We start from the raw sequence: 12235 nt of genomic DNA on the forward strand, positions 1-12235 counted from the left end.
TGAGTGGCACAATCAGCGCTGCAGGCCCACTAGTAGCATTTCATTTACAGGCCCTGTGTGTATGGTAAACCACTTTACAAAAAGCATTACATGTAAATCAAATATGCCAAATAGTTGTAAGCCAATCATATGAAGTTTTTGGGGAGAGAGTACATGCCCTTTCGAACTGATTAGCAGTGGTAAAGTGCCCGGAATCCTACAACCAACAAAAGGAAGGTCAGAAAAATAGGAGAGGGAAGGCTAAATGTTTGGGGATAACCCTGCAGGAAGGGCCATTTCCAAAAATCTGGTACACTAAAGCTTAAGTATAGTGAACAGAAAAATGGCTTCAGCACAGAAATGATTCTGAAAACAACCTACAACTCAAAAATTGACTGCAGAGATTCGCAAGTATTGATGCTGCACTTTTGAAGTCGGTGGGAAAAGCTATTCTGTTCAACCTTATGCATTAACATGGTAAAACTGCTGCTAAGGTATCATTGAAAATGTCACTCTAGCAAATTACACTATTTCTGAAATAAGGGGGCCTTTGATGGCTTGTTTTATTGGATGGCATAATTAGAGCCACTATGAAACTATATGTTACCAAAGTCAAAGTGCTCCAATCTTGGACATTCATCTACAGACCCCAGTAATCTGGTGTTTCACTAGCAGTTATGAGATATAAGACTACACTTCTAAATACATTCAGTTGTTAAACAAAAGCCGATGGTAAAATGGGGTCTACTTCTATTTCTACAACTTCTATATTTTGGTTTTAATTGTTTTCTGCTTCTTTTTCTAAATAAACCATATATATATATATATATATATATATATATATATATATATATATATATATATATACACACACATATACACACACACACACACACACACACACACACACACACATATATATCATCAAAAGGCAATCCTGTGTTTGTCGGGAAAAATATATATTCACATGTATGTACCTATAGATATGATACTTTAGTTCCAATTCTCTCCTCCTTTATCTGAATCCCAGTAAGACTTCCCTACTGACCTCTCTGACACCTATGCCAGTTGTACAAACAAACCTCTCCAAGCCACGTTGTTAAGTTTAGCTCGGTCTCGCACTTTTAGTTCAGGCAGTCAGCAACCCAGCCCCTTTCCTTTAGGGACCACCTGTTGTCTGTGCACGTGTTCATGCTCGCACTGCATTATGTATATTTTACACTATGGACTTTAAGTTGTGTGTATGCAGCATTTCTTTTGTGCCCATGTTTGGACTGTGTCCCCTTTTGGGGTTGTGCTGTGACAGCACTTATTAACATATATAAGTGCCTGACTTATATGCTTCAAGGCAGAAGATGCCAGCTTGTAAGGCGTTACACTGGGATGTGCGTCTGCCTTCTGCCTTGGCCTGCCAATAAACCTTGGTACCTCATAAAAGCATTTCATCTGTTCCGGAGCCTTGCCTGGTGTTTGTGTTTTCTTTGCGTCACTCTGAGGAGGGTTGAAGAATAGTTTCCTAACAGTGTTCCTTCCAGCGCTCGCCTATCGAGGTTGGTGCTCAGTAAATCGGCACAGGACCCATTTTAAATCCACGCCAAAAACAAATCAAAATCTGGCACTCCTTGTAAATCAATGGCCTTCATTTATTTCAAAAATCCATTAGACAGAACATGGGGCAACGCGTTTCAACCTTCACGGTCTTCTTCCTTGGCCCAAAATACAACAGAGTATATATATATATATATATAACTACAAAGCAGTAACTACAAATATAATAGAATTAAAATTTCTTGTAGTATGTCCACAATTGTATCATTGTGATGATGAGAGTGGAACGTCCTCCCAGAGACTTTGAGAAGCTGTCCTTCACTTACGACCCTTCGAAGCCAGCTGAAGACCTGGTTGTTTTGAGTTAGCAAGACTTGGATAAACCGAACCTGTCGTTCAAGCATCAGGAAACACCAAGTGGGTAGCTGAGCGCTATATAGAACTCCATAATAATAATAATAATAATAATAATAATGACTCAATAAGTGGAAACTATGGTACTACTGGAAAGGTTAGATGATGCATTTGGATAGGGGGCAAACCTTAACCACTTCATAATATTCTCAGTTACCTTTCTGCACTGGATATTTGGTGGAATAAACAGTTGGCAGTCTGAAGGTATAAGCAAAAGTTATTTAGTGGAAAAATAACAGCTCTCAAATTGTAGCATGGTACGGCTCTACTAATTGCCACATATATTGGGTTAGAGCAACACATATTACAAAATTTACTACATCACTGCACTTATGGAGGTTAATCGCACAAGTCTGCTGAGTTCAGCTTAAAGAGTGCTTTCAGGTATTTTGCATACTTTGTAACTTAGAGATTGTATGGCAATACCTAGCTACAACAGGCCAAACAAGATATAGATAAAGACAGCCAGGCTTCAGTCCATCTTTGAGTAACAGCCTCCCACTCATGGAAATCTCTTTTCACCCTGCCCTTTCTGTCAAGGACTGCACACAAGTAGCCATGCAAGTCTGCCTGGCCAGCATTTCCTTTACTTTTCAACCAACATCTCACCAGTCTTCAGAGAGACAGCTGACATCCTCATCCCCAACCAATAGACTGGTAGAGTTACAAATACAAGATTATGTTCCAGCAATGTCTCGAACTGCAGTGCCAGGACCAAGATAGGAAACACACTGTCTTGAGTGTGTTCATCTGTCTGCTGCAGATTTTATACTGTGATCAATAATGCCATGCTAGTAAGAATCAAGTAATTTATATAACAGACTGCCTGATGGTGGTGTATTTCGTGGGAAGGCTAATAAAGCATTAATTAACAGTTAAAGTAAGCCATTGTCACACGAAGGCCATAAACCTTCTAAGATAGGTGTGAGGGCCACCGAAAGCTCGAGCCAGGCGCAAACCTTAATCCTGGCTTGGCACAGCTCGAGGTCCTGTTGAAGACTCAAGCCCATAACGAGTCTACCTTTCGTGTGGCTTCTGCTAGCCTCCCTCTCTCTACCCCGGATGTGGCCTTAAGCCAGTGCTGCTGGTAGCGTCCAGGCTATTGAATAATACAGAAGGACGTAATAGGTCACACCTGCCAGACTGCAAGATCATAACTGCTTCTTTTAAAATAAAGAGTCCCTAAAAGTGTCACGTGTGGCAATGAAAAGTCACATTAACACATTTAAAAAATGGAAGAGCAACACACAAGTAGTCTGAAAACTTGACAGGAATGAAAAAAGAAGGCGGTGGCTTATCCATGATATGTAAACGAATGCATGCAGCATGTTGGCACGTGGGTTTTTAGGTGTGCAAAAAACATCACTGTTAGACTAGGAAGTATGACTTGTGTGGGTGTAAATTTGATCACCATGGAGGATTTGGGGGGAGGACCATTCGGAGTTAACTTGACAGGCGCCTGAAACTAAAATCGTGGTATATCATCTTCAGTTTCCCGAAACGCTGCTTATTTAAATACGTACCTGAACAGCCGTTCTTTGGCCTGGCTCTGTGCACTGAAGCGAACCCAAGACTCCATATCTGCTTGCGGCAGAAAGACTGGAGTACACCTGGAACAGTCACAAACTCCAGACCTTTGAAACCCTTCCGGGAAGAAGAAAGTTGCTGTCAGTTTCGTTGAGGAAACAAGCGCAACTCCATGAGAGGGAATCTCCGTGACAAGCCACGCCCATTAACGATGTGGATAGGATAGCAGGAAACGAGGACGAGAATTATGGCTGTGCCTGAAATCTACAGCGTCACCTAACGACCAGTTTTATATAAACTTTACAATTTCATATAACACTTAACCTATTTATGAATTGAGATGGGCGAGCCTACAAAAAGATAACCTGAGCCAAGGGTCTTGCTTGGCTCGAAGAGCCCGAGCCGAGCCACAAAATGTTTTCGTGTAAATCACAAACATCACGTAAAATATCTTCGAAATTCACAAAAAGTGTATTTCTTTAACATGCATAGCTTTCACATTAATACGTCACGTTACATCAACGCACTTGGTAAAAGGAATAGTTTTTTAAAATGAGCTTAGAATCACGGGTGCCTCTACCTTAGTGGCAAGTCAGTTGTCATATGTACCTTGTGTGTGGCTCAGATACTTATAGATAGAGCAACATCATAGGCGGTCATTACAACATTGGCGGTAAAAGCCGCTTACCGCCGTGCAGAAGACCGCCAACACACCGCCGTGGCCGCAGAATTCCGCCACAGCTATTATGACCCACATCTCGGAATCCGACAAAATTCAGACACCCACACAAGTCCGCCACACCAAAGGTCAGTGATAAACTGGCGAAAAAGAAACCTCCACCGTCACGCCAACAGAAATACGCCCACACTATCACGACCCACAAATCCACATGGCGGTCTTTCAACTGCGGTATTCCATTGGCGGTACACACCGCCACGTTCAAAATACACACACATCTCCAAAACACAGCCACATCGAACAATTCGAAATACACACACCTGATACACATACACACACCACTCCCACACACCCAATACAATAGAAAACACACATCCACATCACCCATTAACCCTTACGACCACAATTACAGAAAGAAGGCCAGAGAGAGACACCATCCACAGGCACACCACACCATCACTCACATAACTTCCACACACCTCACACTACACACCACTACATATCACCACACTTATCACCACACACACCACCCCACACATCGCCTACACCACCCCATGGCACGGCAAAGACACCCCAGGTTCTCGGAGGAGGAGCTCAGGGTCATGGTGGAGGAAATCATCCGGGTAGAGCCACAGCTATTTGGATCACAGGTGCAGCACACTTCCATTGCAAGGACGATGGAGGTATGGCGAAGAATAGTCGACAGGGTCAACGCAGTGGGACAACACCCAAGAAATCGGGAGGACATCAGAAAGAGGTGGAACGACCTACGGGGGAAGGTGTGTTCTGTGGTCTCAAGACACCACCTGGCGGTTCAGCGGACTGGCGGCGGACCCCCACCTCCTCCCCCACAACTAACAACATAGGAGGAGCAGGTCTTGGCGATTCTGCATCCTGAGGGCCTCGCAGGAGTCGGTGGAGGAATGGACTCTGGTAAGTCAATTCTTAACTGTTACATCCCCCACTCTACCTGCATGCTATCACATACCCCCACCCTCGCCCCCACCCCTATCACTCCAACTCCTCACAAATGTACCAATATCACAAACCACACATCCCAACACCAAGCCCTGCATGCAACAACAACGCATGGACACCCATCACTAAAGCATGCCCACTGCACATACCCATACACCCCCCTAAACCATCATCACACAAGCTCCCACACAGGAATGCCAGCACTTGGATACACGGTCACCCACCCATTGCACACTATGACACACACAGATGCAATAATCATGCCTTTACACCCCTGCAGGACCACTTCCCAACTTCACCAGACAGGAGGGTCCAGACATGTCCACTCCACCCACAGAAGAGGTCCACAGTGATGACAGCACCTCTGTCCACCTGGATCTAGATGACCAGCCCGGACCATCGGGGGCCTCGGGACAGTCGGTTCCCCTCACACAGGCTCAGGCCACCACAGACCTTCCCCCCTCTGGAAACACCAGCACAGCACCCACCCAGCGGGCCCATACCTCCGTCCCCAAGACATGTCAATCAGCGGTGTGTCCACCACTACAGGGAACCCAGGATAATCCACCACCCCAACAACAACAGGGACCTGGGGGCAGTGGCAGTGGGCATGCGGTCCCTGGGACGGAGGCCCAGGAACACAGGGGAACTGGGAGGGCTGCTGTGCGACAGGGGGCGGACAGGCCAAGGGAACCCACTCTCCACAAAGCCCTCTCCTCCATCATGGGAGCATACCACCACTCCCAGGAGACGATGGCAACGGTACTGGCCAAGTTTCAGGAGACCCAGCGCATGCAGGAGGAACAGTATTTGGGCTTCAGGGAGGAACTCAGAACCATCAGCTCCGCCCTGGGCACCATCATAGGGGTGCTGAAGGAAGTACTCAAAACCAGGAGGGACACTGTGGCACTCCAAGGGGCCCCTGACACTAGCATGGACGATGAACTGCCCACCACCTCCGCCGGCCCTAGTGGACAGGAGGCCCCACCACAGGACCACCACACCAGCACCCCACCCCCTGCAGAAGGAGAACCACCCCGCAAACGGTCCCTGAGATCCAGGAACAAGACAAAGCACGATGCCAAGACCCCCGCCAAGAAATGAGACCACCCTGATTGTCATCCCACTGTCCCACTTTGTCACCCTGTCCATATTGAAACTGCCCCAGCTCCACTTCTTATGCCCATATGGGCAATGCACCTGTGAGGCTAATAGACTGGACTCTGCCATGGACACTCCTCCGCCATCACCCCTCACCATTTAACTTCCCCCTCCAATATTTTGTATATAAATAAACACACCTAAAGCACCAAAAGATCTGAAGTCTGTCTGTGATTTCAAAATAGTGTACTTGCAATTACAGTGACAAAATGTTCATGAAATAGTAATGTCAACATACCTATGTCACACAGCTCTAGTCCATGAGGAATCTAAGTAGATGAGACACGTTGTGACCCACACCTGTGAAACCGTAAGGGAAAGTGACAACTCAGTGACCGTACACTGGGTAAAATCGACTGACAGGAGAGAGGTAGAAGTGTAAAAGTACATGTAGTAGGCAGGAATGTATTCTCACCTGTGTTTCACTGGAAATATTGCTGGATGACTGAGTCCCTGTTTTGCATGTCTTCTTCCTCTGCTTCCTCCTCATCACTGTCCACAGGCTCCACAGCTGCCAAAACACCGCCATCTGGACCATCCTCCTGCAGAAAAGGCACCTGTCGTCGCAAAGCCAAGTTGTGAAGCATCCAGCAGGCCACGATGATCTGGCACACCTTCTTTGGTGAGTAGAATAGGGATCCACCTGTCATATGCAGACACCTGAACCTGGCCTTCAGGAGGCCGAAGGTCCGCTCGATCACCCTCCTAGTTCGCCCATGGGCCTCATTGTAGCGTTCCTCTGCCCTTGTCCTGGGATTCCTCAACGGGGTCAGTAGCCATGACAGGTTGGGGTAACCAGAGTCACCTAATAGGCACACACGGTGCCTCTGGAGTTGACCCATCACATAAGGGATGCTGCTATTCCGCAGGATGTAGGCGTCATGCACTGAGCCAGGGAACATGGCATTCACATGGGAGATGTACTGGTCTGCCAAACATACCATCTGTACATTCAAAGAATGATAACTCTTCCGGTTCCTGTACACCTGTTCACTCCTGTGGGGGGGACCAAAGCCACATGGGTCCCATCAATGGCACCTATGATGTTGGGGATATGTCCAAGGGCATATAAGTCACCTTTCACCGTAGGCAAATCCTCCACCTGAGGGAAAACGATGTAGCTCCGCATGTGTTTCAGCAGTGCAGACAACACTCTGGACAATACGTTGGAAAACATAGGCTGGGACATCCCTGATGCCATGGCCACAGTTGTTTGAAAGGACCTACTAGCAAGGAAATGGAGAACTGATAGCACCTGCACTTGAGGGGGGATTCCTTTGGGATGGCGGATTGCTGACATCAGGTCTGGCTCCAACTGGGTACACAGTTCCTGGATTGTGGCACAGTCAAACCTGTAGGTGATAATCAAATTTCTTTCCTCCATTGTTGACAGGTCCACCAGCGGTTGGTACACCGGAGGATTCCGCCATCTCCTCACATGTCCCAGCGGACGGTGCCTATGAAGGACAACAGCGAGCACAGAGTCAAACAACTCAGAGGTATGTACCCACAGTCTACACAGAACACCATTCAGACACAAAGGGGGTGATTCTAACCCTGGCGGTCGGTGTTAAAGCGGCGGCCAACCCGCCAACAGGCTGGCGGTAAAAAATATGGGATTCTGACCCTGGCGGGAACCGCCAACACAGACAGCCACTTTAACACTCCGACCGCCACGGCGGTACAAACAAACAGCGCGGCGGTCACCGCCAACAGCCAGGCGGCAGCCAATGTACCGCCCACACTATCACAACTCACCAATCCGCCACCTTTTCCGGGGCGGGAGCACCGCCGATAAAAACACGGCGGAAACAGACTACGGACGGGAAAACGCTCACCACTACGCACTCCAGGAGGAAGGAGGACAGCATGGAACCCGAATTAAACATCCTACCTGCTCTCGTCTACCTTCTCATCTACCACAAGTACGAAGTCCGGCGCAGACGACAACGGTGAGTACTGCACCTACGACACACGGGAGGGGGGAGGACGAAAGGTTACGGGCACACACATATGCGACCCCCACCCCCCCCCAACTATGTACACACCAATGCAGAGCAACAAGTCACAGTGACACCACCCAAACACCCCTGAAAAATGCTAGGACATAATCAAATTTGGAATAAATATTTATGTACCAAAAAGCTCCTGAAAATTATCGTACAACCATGAAAGATATTCACAACAAAACTAATGACATACACATCAGTGTATAACTGAAGTAACAAGTCCTGCACATCCTACGAATTCATCATGTCCGTGGGCCAAAGTTTTGAGAAACAAGGGCAAAGCCCACACAGGAGACCTGAGTCCTTTGGAGAGAACACTGCAGGGGCATCAGATGTAAAAACTACAGGCACCTCAGGGGGAAGGGAAGGGGGGGGCACCACAGCCACATGAGTCCACGACGCCAGATCCACGAGGAGCCACCATGCCCACTGTACCATCCTGGGGAGTGCAAAGCCACAGTCTCTCAATGTCTCTACAGTGGGTGGGCTGCCCACTGGACCATCCTGGGGAGTGCAAAGCCACAGTCTCTCAATGTCTCTACAGTGGGTGGGCTGCCCACTGGACCATCCTGGGGAGTGCAAAGCCACAGTCTCTCAATGTCTCTACAGTGGGTGGGCTGCCCACTGGACCATCCTGGGGAGTGCAAAGCCACAGTCTCTCAATGTCTCTACAGTGGGTGGGCTGCCCACTGGACCATCCTGGGGAGTGCAAAGCCACAGTCTCTCAATGTCTCTACAGTGGGTGGGCTGCCCACTGTACCATCCTGGGGAGTGCAAAGCCACAGTCCATCAGGTGGATGACAGTCTCCACTGGTCAAGGAGGAGGCATGGTGGGCACAGTGAACCATAAACAGTGATTGAGACAGCGGTGCCCAGCGGAGCGGTGCTTGAGATGAAGGGCCCAGCGGAGCGGTGCTTGAGATGAAGGGCCCAGCGGAGCGGTGCTTGAGAAGAAGGGCCCAGCGGAGAGGTGGAGAGACAGCGGTGCCCAGCGGAGCGGTGCTTGAGATGAAGGGCCCAGCGGAGCGGTGCTTGAGATGAAGGGCCCAGCGGAGCGGTGCTTGAGATGAAGGGCCCAGCGGAGCGGTGCTTGAGAAGAAGGGCCCAGCGGAGAGGTGGAGAGACAGCGGTGCCCAGCGGAACGGTGCTTGAGATGAAGGGCCCAGCGGAGCGGTGCTTGAGATGAAGGGCCCAGCGGAGCGGTGCTTGAGATGAAGGGCCCAGCGGAGCAGTGCTTGAGATGAAGGGCCCAGCGGAGCGGTGCTTGACAGGAAGGGCCCAGCGGACCGGTGCTTGAGATGAAGGGCCCAGCGGAGCGGTGCTTGAGATGAAGGGCCCAGCGGAGCGGTGCTTGACAGGAAGGGCCCAGCGGAGAGGTGGCGAGACAGCGGTGCCCAGCGGTGCCCAGCGGAGCGGTGCTTGAGACGGCGGGGCCCTGTTCAGCGGTGCTCTTCTCCACGGCGGGCCCTGTTCAGCGGTGCCTATCTTCACGGCGGGGCCCTGTTCAGCGGTGCTCTTCTGCACCGCGGGCCCTGTTCAGCGGTGCTCTTCTCCACGGCGGGCCCTGTTCAGCGGTGCCTATCTCCACGGCGGGGCCCTGTTCAGCGGTGCTCTTCTGCACCGCGGGCCCTGTTCAGCGGTGCTCTTCTCCACGGCGGGGCCCTGTTCAGCGGTGCTCTTCTGCACCGCGGGCCCTGTTCAGCGGTGCTCTTCTCCACGGCGGGGCCCTGTTCAGCGGTGCTCTTCTGCACCGTGGGCCCTGTTCAGCGGTGCTCTTCTGCACCGCGGGCCCTGTTCGGCGGTGCCTATCTCCACGGCGGGCCCTGTTCAGCAGTGCCTATCTTCACGGCGGGGCCCTGTTCAGCGGTGCTCTTCTGCACCGCGGGCCCTGTTCAGCGGTGCCTATCTTCACGGCGGGCCCTGTTCAGCGGTGCTCTTCTCCACGGCGGGCCCTGTTCAGCGGTGCTCTTCTCCACGGCGGGGCCCTGTTCAGCGGTGCTCTTCTGCACCGCGGGCCCTGTTCAGCGGTGCTCTTCTCCACGGCGGGCCCTGTTCAGCGGTGCTCTTCTCCACGGCGGGGCCCTGTTCAGCGGTGCTCTTCTGCACCGCGGGCCCTGTTCAGCGGTGCTCTTCTCCACGGCGGGGCCCTGTTCAGCGGTGCTCTTCTGCACCGCGGGCCCTGTTCAGCGGTGCTCTTCTCCACGGCGGGGCCCTGTTCAGCGGTGCTCTTATGCACCGCGGGCCCTGTTCAGCGGTGCTCTTCTGCACCGCGGGCCCTGTTCAGCGGTGCCTATCTCCACGGCGGGCCTTGTTCAGCGGTGCCTATCTTCACGGCGGGGCCCTGTTCAGCGGTGCTCTTCTGCACCGCGGGCCCTGTTCAGCGGTGCCTATCTTCACGGCGGGCCCTGTTCAGCGGTGCTCTTCTCCACGGCGGGGCCCTGTTCAGCGGTGCTCTTCTGCACCGCGGGCCCTGTTCAGCTGTGCTCTTCTGCACCGCGGGCCCTGTTCAGCGGTGCCTATCTCCACGGCGGGCCCTGTTCAGCTGTGCCTATATTCACGGCGGGGCCCTGTTCAGCGGTGCTCTTCTGCACTGCGGGCCCTGTTCAGCGGTGCTCATCCAGCAGGTCAAGGGAGCCAGACCTGGCCTGGACTCCCGGCTCAGTCGCCCTCGGACCGTGACGTTTCTGGACCCTTCGGGGACGGACTCCTGGCCTCCTTAGTGTCCTCCTTCCCAGCTGGGATGTGGCATGTGGGGTCCACCTTCTCCACGCTCCTGCTGCCCTTCCGCTCCTTTGATGGGGCTCTCGGGCCCTTGCCTCCCCTAGATGGTGTGGGTGGTGAAGTGGCCGCACATTGCTCCTTGGGGGCAGCCCTGTCGGTCCTCGCACAGCGGCCCTTGTTTTTGCGGGTCCTCTTGCCGGGGGGGGGCTGGACGTGTCCTTGCTGCTGATCGATGTGTCACTGCTGGCAAAGGGTGGGCTCCAGAACCAATGCACAACAGTGACACCCGAAGCTGGGCTGGTGGTGGCTGCGGTGCTCTTGGGACTCTTTGAAGATGGATGGGGGAGCTCATCGGGGGGAAAGAGGTCAAGGTTAGCCAGGAAAAGTTTTTTAGGGCCAAGGTAAAGGGTAGGAGAAGTGGAGATGGAAGTGGAGGTAGAGGAGGTGGTTGTAGGAGAGTCAGGTGTGCTGTCATTGGGTGAAGGTGCTGGTGCTGTAGGCTGTCGTGAGGTGGATGGCTGTTGGGTGGGTGGCTGCCTGCGTTTGTGTGTCTTGGAAGAGGGGGTGACAGACACAGTGGGAGAGGACACAGGGGACGTGTAAATGGCAGTGGGGGTGGTGACTGCACGAGTGTGGACTGTACTGGAGGGTGAGGTGGTGATGGAAGCACTGGCTGATGTTGGGGTGCATGCAGGTGTGAGTGTAGACGTCACAGGGAGGGAGGAGGGAGACGAGGAGGAGGGGGACACAGGGGTGGCAGTGGCTGTTGGCATGTCTGCATCTGGGTGTTGCTTGGGTGAGTGTTTGTGGGATCTGTGGTGCTTGTGTTTGGATGAGCTGCTCTTGGGTGTTGAGGTGTGTGCAGGCTGGTCTGATGGTGTGGATGGGATAGGCTGAGGAACAGGAGACAGAGAAAGGCTGGAGGCAGTAAGAAGAGGGAGGCTGGAAACAGGGACAATGGCTGCCGTCAGTGCTGAGGCCAGAGCAGTGAACGCTCGTTGATGGGCAGCCTGACCCGAATGAATGCCCTCCAGGTACGCATTGCTCTGTTGCACCTCCCTTTGCACACCCTGGATGGCATTCAAAAGGGTCGTCTGCCCAACAATGAGCGTCCTTACCAGGTCAATGAGCTCCGCACTGAGGGCAGCAGGGGCAACAGGGGCAGGGGCTGAGGTGCCTGGGGCGAAGGAGACGCGCGCCTTCCTGGGCGAACCGGCAC

The 12235-nt window shown here is 52.0% G+C and overlaps 1 protein-coding gene across 1 annotated transcript in view; it reads right to left on the reverse strand.

Annotated features, from left to right (window-relative positions):
- PEX11B (peroxisomal biogenesis factor 11 beta) overlaps nt 1–3617 on the reverse strand; it is a 54902-nt gene extending 51285 nt beyond the window's left edge. The window contains exon 1 of the mRNA XM_069217953.1: nt 3465–3617. Coding sequence (XP_069074054.1) covers nt 3465–3520 — 56 coding nt within the window. The 5' untranslated portion in view covers nt 3521–3617. The remainder of the gene's footprint in view (nt 1–3464) is intronic.
- Between the last annotated feature and the right edge of the window lie 8618 nt (nt 3618–12235).

The sequence above is a fragment of the Pleurodeles waltl genome, chromosome 12 (assembly GCF_031143425.1).
Source record: "Pleurodeles waltl isolate 20211129_DDA chromosome 12, aPleWal1.hap1.20221129, whole genome shotgun sequence".
NCBI classification, from domain to species: domain Eukaryota; kingdom Metazoa; phylum Chordata; class Amphibia; order Caudata; family Salamandridae; genus Pleurodeles; species Pleurodeles waltl.